Source organism: Lolium rigidum, chromosome 4, assembly GCF_022539505.1.
Source record: "Lolium rigidum isolate FL_2022 chromosome 4, APGP_CSIRO_Lrig_0.1, whole genome shotgun sequence".
NCBI classification, from domain to species: domain Eukaryota; kingdom Viridiplantae; phylum Streptophyta; class Magnoliopsida; order Poales; family Poaceae; genus Lolium; species Lolium rigidum.
In genome coordinates, this window is record NC_061511.1 from 29,292,662 (window position 1) to 29,300,105 (window position 7,444).

Here is a 7,444-nt window from a genome sequence, read left to right on the forward strand (position 1 = left end):
GTTGTTTTTCGGTTGCAATATTACCCATGATTGTATGTCCTCTCTATTCCAAATTACCCTGCGTTCTGGTTTAACAAAAATCGAACTTTTAAAAGTTTGAACAAATATTTAGGAGAATATGTACATCTAAAACAAAATTAAAATTGTTAGAATTGTCATAACATTTAGGAAAAGTTAGTGACATTTGATCAACTTTTCTAATGAATCGGATCATGTGTGTATATGTGCACGCCTTCACGTACCTAGGTATGTTCATGATCCTGCCGACTCGGAGGGCGATCGAGTGTGAGACTCGATGGAGTTCGGGTCGCGCCCGCGCCGACTCCGACCCGCGATCCAGTCCTAACCTCAGCGTGCCTCGGAGTCCGCGACGGTCACGCCGCCACGAATAAAAGGCCCGCCGCCTCACGTCCTCCCAACCCAAACCCTGCGCAGAATCTCCAAACAAACCCGATCGACCTCGCTCGCCGCCACCGCCACCGCCCCCGCCCCCGGCACCGGCGTCGGCGTGCGCGCGCTGTAGCCACAAACTCGGTACGTGAACGTGGCGTAGAGAGACCGATCGATCTCGCGCGCGGCCAGGCGATGGCGGACGTGCTGGCGTACCTGCCGTACGTGGTGCCGGCGCTGGCGGACAAGGACCATGGCGCCGACGGGCACCTGGCGGCGCTGGAAACGCTCTGCGTCGCGCTGCCCTACGCCTACCCGGACCTTCTCATCGACGTCGATAAGGTCGGCTGCTTCGTGACGCGCCTCCCGGCCCTCGTCTCTGCCGCCGGCGCCGACCAGGGCAACATGGCCGTCCTGGCCGCGCAGGCCATCGCCGGGGTCGTCGAGCAGCTGCCGGAGTGGGCGGAGAGCTTCGAGAAGAACGGCGCCGTTCAGGCGCTCCGGGACCGCATGCTCGCCGTCGACAACATGGAGCTCGCCGAGAAGGTAAGTGCGTAGCCGTACGTGCTTAATTAATTTGACCTAGCATCGCATATGATCGCAAAACCCACACGCTTAAACCCTACTACTCCGTCTTTTAATAAAGTTTAACCAAATATATATGAAAAGGCATCAAAATCTATAAGATCGAACTTATATTAGGAGAACCACTATGAAAGATTTTTTCCATTATTAGATATTGCAAGGGTTAATACATTTGTTTTTATACATGGTCAAACTTTATGAAATTGGGCTTTGACTAAATTATATGCAACATAATATGGGTTGGAAGAAGATTCATAGCACTCCCTCCGCCCTATGAAACTTGTCTATGATTTATCAAAATTTAAATGTATCTAGATATGTCTAATTTTGATTAAGACAACTTTCTGTAGAAGTATAGTATTTGCTTAATTGGCACTAGTACTATTATTGTTAATAACGTTCTTGCCTAGTACTTACTTACATGGCTAAGCGAATCAAGAGTATCTAATGAAATTTTAATTCTCTTCATTTACTTTCATCAACTTAGTTTGATATTGCTAACATTCATATGTAGTACATTATTATTTGATTGGAGTACTCAACTTTTATGAGAAAATTTTAAATTACTACAGCTTTGTCAGCATCTAATCTTAGCGGTAAAATATCATTAAGAAATCCATGCATGTTTGTATGTTTTGCACAAAATAAAGAGAGAAGCTAGACAGGGCACAATAGAACAATTTCTTTCATATAGACAATTCCTCACTGGCTTTTGCTCTTGGCAGTGCCTGTTAGCTCTGAAGCTAATATGCGAGGAATGCCCGCACCAGTGCCTCCGCCACGGCGTCGCCGCGGCCGTGCTGCAGTTCTTCGACTTCTTCCCCACCAATGAGCAGGTCAGCCACCCTACCTTTTGCACGGCCCCGTCCTGCCGTAGACCCTGCGCAAACCAGACGTGCTCACAGCCTGTTTGTTGAAATACCGACAGAAAGTGGCGCTCAAGATCGTCGCCGAAATCGTCGAAGAATGCGACGAGGCGGACGTGCCCAAGGCTATGGAGGCCGCTCCAGCGCTCTGCAACCTCCTGCAGTCATCTGACAATACGGTACATGTGTTTCTCGTTATTATTGTTACAGGCTCTGCCTGTCTTGTTCTGTTCTCATCGATCTGTGTGACCAATGTCAGATACAAAAGTCGGCCCTTTCTTGCCTGTGTATGATCGCCTCCAATGCTCACGGCAAGGCAGAACACATGGATATGCTTTGCGAGTTGAAGGTGGTCGACACGGCCATGAGGATGCTGGAGAAGGATGGGTGGAAGACCATCGGTGATGAGAATTTAACTGTATGTAGCATGATCCTCTCCTCTCTGTGGTTGCCAATTTACATTTTTACCACTGCCCTTGCCTTTTCTTAAGCACATGAGGATTCATGGACTAATCGGTGTGTCTTGCAGGGCATCCTTGGGCTGCTAAAAAATATTTCTTCAGCCTCAGCAAAGGCTGTGAAGTCCCTTTTCGACTTGGGAGTTTGCGATTTGCTCAAGCAGATGATAACTTATTACAGCTCCTCGCAGAGTAACAGTGACAAGGTACTATACCTTTTCTCTTCGGGTTTTTTTACTGAACATGCACAATTTTAAGGTCATACCTTCTTTTAAATACCAGAACTACTTGCAGCGGTGTTCTCATCGAGTTATGCACTTAACATGTGCCACATGTTTATGACAAATTAGACCAATTCGTGTATTTTTGGAGAGTACAAGAATTGCAGCCTTTGGATTTAGTTTATATTTAAAGAGCTATGAATGTGCATCTGATATATCCCAAGTACAATAGATATGCGAATGACCTCTGCATCCATGGTGCTAGTTAACATTTTGGTGAAATGTCTTGACACTATTCATTTCCAAACTTCAGTTGCAGATGCTTGTGGAGCTCATCAATCAGCTTATGCGGCCTCTTGAGACATCCGACGCTCTAAAGAATGCCATCGTAGAACAAAATCCATACCTTGACCAGCTTTCTAGCATTGTGACACTTCTAATACAGGTATGAGCCCCTCGACATACATTTCAGTCGGTTAAGAAAAGGAAGTGACGCTATAACTGTCCTTTGACGTACAAATTTCTGCTCTCAACGTAGGTTGCAAAATGTGGTGCACTATCATCAGTTTGCTACACATGCATTGTCCTCATCGGCAACATTGTTGAAGTAAGCACACCTGCTTTCCTGATTGAGTTACAGAAGACTGCAAATCTCTCGAGGTGAATTTCTGCCACAGTTTATTGTCTTTTGAAGATGTTTATCGACTAAACGTATTTCATCTGGCATGTTTCTCATGTTTGTCTTTTTTTTTCTTGTATATCAGCTTTCTTATGTGCTTGTTGGCTCGGAAGAAGCGCCATGTCGTGTTCGAAACGCTCAAAATTTCAAAGAGCCTCCTGAAAAAACAGCATCAGTTTTTCTTTGAGAGCTTTGACAAGGAGGGTGTGAAGCATGCGATTGATGCCATACAAGCACAAGAAAAAGATAGAAACTCCAATCACAAGTTGAAAATGAAAAACAAGATGCAAGAACATTGTGTTTGCTTCAATTTAGACTCAGATGCATCTTCGACAGATAGGTGCAAGATTGAGAATAATGCTATCCTGAATCTAGCAGAAGAGATAAAGAAAAGCTTCTCTGTGGTGAAAGCAAGTAACAAATCTCCATACAGGTTGGGATGCTTTACTACATTCGTCAAAGGATATTTTGCTAAGTTGAATGGCCATACAATGACAACCCCCACACAGAATTTGGATCGATGCAGAGAGTTGTCTGAAGTTTCGAGGAGATTATTATCGGATAAACTTCCAAGTACCTCTACTTTTGTGTTTGCGAAGAGCGGATCAGCCAAAGATTTATCAGATTATCTCTGCAATGTGGCATACTTGAAACCAAATCTCAATAATCGCCAGTACTTATTAGAGCGGGCTAAGGAGGTGCAATGTCGACTGCAGAAATTTGCTCATTTGGCTCTCGAGATGTCCAATGAAAGCTCTGTGAAGCCCCTTGAGATTTTGGTGGAGAAGCTCCTAGACTCTCTGCACATGTCTTATGACAGTTTTCCTGTCATATTATCTCATCATAAACAGTCTACTCGTGAGAGCACGATGATTCCTCTGAGGCATTCAGGAATCGAGGATTCAGAATCACTGCATATAAAATTTGTGAAGGCACGCAGAGAGAAAGAGTTGCAAGGTTATGGCGGTGTTCTCCCTATTCCTATTTCTTCAAAGCCAGATGCAATTGAAGCAGACCTTTGGCCTAATATTTGCTCTCCACGGAATCGGCAGGGATCCTCAAGATTGATGTTCTCTTACAAAGGCATACAACTCAAGTCATCTGCAACGATTTTTGAGTCACTTGTCCATTTAATGAACGAGGGAAAATCTGATATAACGCTTGACCAATCTTTCTGGAAAGAAGTACACAGAATATCGTATAAGAGAAACAAAAACAAGAAAATCTCTACTTTGAGCTCCTCTGATGCTCGGTTATCTGCTGTGCATGAAAAGCTTGAACAATCACTGCCGAAGGACCCATTTTTCAGTGCCATGTTCCTTGGGAAGCTTCCTGGTGATGTGGATGAATCTGATCCATCCTACAACTTGTTGTTCACGCTGAAAATTCTTGAAGGGCTTAACCGTTTTTCATACCAACTGTCAATGGATGAGAAGATACGCTTATTTGCAGAAAGCTGCCTACGAGATTTGGATGATATTAAGGTGACAATCTCTCCAATCCCACAGCATCAGTTCACAAGTATCCTTCTGACCAGTAAGCTGGAGCTGCAAATGCAAGAGAGCTTGTTTGAGGTTGGGCTGGTACCCTCATGGTGTGTCTATCTGGTGGAAACTTGCCCCTTCTTATTCTCCTTCAATGCACGGTGGAAGTACTTCTGCCTGACTCTGCATCGCTCATTCATGGGAGATGACACAAGTGATCCAGATTCACCAAACGAGGAAGATGAGGCAAGTGATGCTTCAAACGAGGCTGCTAATAAAACCAAGAAGTACAAAGTAACACGAGGTAACATTCTTGAAAGTGCTATATCAATGATGGCCAAACATGGGTCAAGCACCAAAACCATTGAGGTGGCATTTGAAGGAGAGGCTGGGACTGGGCGAGGCCCAACCATCGAATTTTACTCTACAGTTAGCCATGAGCTTCAGAGGTTTGGGCTTGGGATGTGGAGAGGTGATAATGCTAGAAAAGCAGAAGGAGAAACTGGATTCGTTCATTCTAGTTTTGGGCTCTTTCCACAGCCATGGTCCTCAGAGGTCACTTCATCAAGAGGGATCGAATTCTCTGACGTGGTACAGAAATTCAAGCTTCTTGGACATATTGTAGCGAGAGCGGTTCTCGATGGAAGGATCTTGGACATCTCGCTCTCAAAAGCATTCTACAAGATCATTCTTGGACAGGTAACTTTTTTTAGCAATTATCCAGATGTATGTTTATCTCTTCCCTTGTCTTGTCTCAGTTGCATCTCCTATGTTCTGATCATGGATTGTTATTCGGTTTTAGGAGCTTGATATCTACGACATCCCATCATTTGATCCTGAGCTGGGCAAGACTGTAGTAGAGTTTCAAGCCCTGGCTAAAAGGAAGAAGTTCTTGGAGTCATCTTCAGAAACGACATCCAATCCCTCTGCAGATTTGTCATATAAAAATGTGAGATTGGAAGATCTGTGCCTTGATTTTACTCTTCCTGGAAACCCAGAATATGAGCTTGTTCCTGGAGGCTCAGACAAGATGGTCACACTTGAGAGTTTGGAGGAGTATGTATATTTGATAGTTGATGCAACCTTGAAGAGTGGGATTGCCAAACAGATAGAAGCTTTCAAGTCTGCATTTAACGAGGTAAGTTTGGCATTGAATATTCATTAGAACAAAATGTAGTCCATCCTTTTATGGAGAGGACTGGTACCGATCGTTTCAAACAACTTGCAGGTTTTTGCTCTTAAGACCCTTAGAATGTTCAACGAGGAGGAGATGGAGCGCATACTTTGTGGTGAACATGATGCTTGGGCTGTAAGTATATTTCTCAATGATTCCTTCCTTCAGTTCTAAAGGAAGAGTTTCTTTGTCATGGTTCTCACTTTGTACGATTCTTGCAGTCAAGCAAACTTGCAGATCACATCGAGTTTGATCATGGCTATGATGCACACAGTCCACCAGTTGTTAACGTAAGTAGAAGGCAGTCACGGGCTCTCAAATACTTGTTCTTTTGAACCCCTCATAATAAACTGAAATCCAAATAATCAATAACGTATTGCTGCAGTTCCTGGAGATCCTAAGGGAGTTCGGAAGAGAAGAGCAGCGGGCGTTCATCCAATTCTCGACTGGTGCTCCTACGCTCCCACTTGGCGGCCTAGCTTCACTCAATCCAAAGCTCACCGTTGTGCGAAAGGTTTGTGATTCTTTTCACACAAGGAACTACTCTACTCTAATAGTACGGAAGCCTAATATTCCGATGAAACTTACCTGAACATGCATTGTTCCCAACAGCAATGTGATGGCTGTGTCGATGGTGAACTGCCAAGTGTCAATACCTGCAGGCACTTCATCAAGCTTCCTCCTTACTCCTCCAAGGTACCACGAAAGCGGACCCTTCCATTTATTTTTAGTTGTATATTTCAGCATCAACGATGCAAACTCGGGACGATTTCTCACCCTTCTGCGTTTTCTGGACCGCAGGAGATAATGAGAGAGAAGCTCAAATACGCTCTGGCCGAGGGTCTAGGCTCCTTCCATTTGTCATGACAAGCAGCGGAAGGGTAGAAGCACCATTTACATACTAGATTAGCTACACCATTAGCCACGGTTCCAGAGGAGAGGAATCGCATGTCTGTTCTGATTTCATTTTTCTGACCAGTTGATGTTTCCGGTTGGGGACAGTTGCTAGTGATGCAGCTCCAATTTTCTCCCCTCCAGTTAGATCAATTCTGTACATTGCTGTATATGTGTACCTTATATCTTGACACCCCCAAGCTGGGACTGTACTGATGCTGTTAGATTATTTTAAAAAAAAAGTGTACAAATGACAACTTCTGACTTGAAAACAAAAACTGATGTCTGATCAAGTTTTAGTGAAATTTGTGATAATCTGGAAATATAGAATATACACTACCAGTTAAGCTTGTGTGATCTGAGAGCATGGACAGGTACACTATGATCAGGGTTCCGTATGCATAACAAATATGTATACGCTCTGCTATAATCATTTTTCAGAGAGCAAAATGAACACAATAATCCAAATTTCAAACTCTGTATCTGACAATTATTTCTACTTAAGAGCACAGACTGACACGCCAATGATCAGGGTTTCCATATGCATAACAAGGCTGCATACACTCTGATATTATCATTTCAGATAGAAAGATGGAACACGGCATATTGGTGGAATTTGTGATAATCTGGAAACATGGAGTATACACTATCAGTTAAGCTGTGTAATCTGAGAGCATGGACTGGTACACTATG

At 43.9% G+C, this 7,444-nt stretch overlaps 1 protein-coding gene across 1 annotated transcript; it reads left to right on the forward strand.

The window, feature by feature from the left end:
* The first annotated feature begins 585 nt into the window (after window positions 1–585).
* On the forward strand, window positions 586–6,724 carry LOC124646821 (E3 ubiquitin-protein ligase UPL4-like). Its single transcript, XM_047186874.1, has 14 exons — window positions 586–936; window positions 1,701–1,811; window positions 1,904–2,020; window positions 2,101–2,259; window positions 2,371–2,505; window positions 2,834–2,965; window positions 3,059–3,180; window positions 3,285–5,382; window positions 5,486–5,821; window positions 5,912–5,992; window positions 6,079–6,147; window positions 6,243–6,371; window positions 6,470–6,553; window positions 6,659–6,724. The coding sequence occupies exons 1-14, from the start codon at window positions 586–588 to the stop codon at window positions 6,722–6,724; spliced, it is 3,990 nt and encodes a 1,329-aa protein (XP_047042830.1).
* The last annotated feature ends 720 nt before the right edge of the window (window positions 6,725–7,444 follow it).

Coding starts and splice junctions, on each gene's coding strand:
- LOC124646821 (XM_047186874.1), top strand. CDS start 586: ATGGCGGACGTGCTGGCGTACCTGCCGTACGTGGTGCCGGCGCTGGCG. Junction 1,812..1,903: donor TCTTCCCCACCAATGAGCAG/GTCAGCCACCCT, acceptor AAATACCGACAG/AAAGTGGCGCTCAAGATCGT. Junction 5,383..5,485: donor ACAAGATCATTCTTGGACAG/GTAACTTTTTTT, acceptor ATTCGGTTTTAG/GAGCTTGATATCTACGACAT.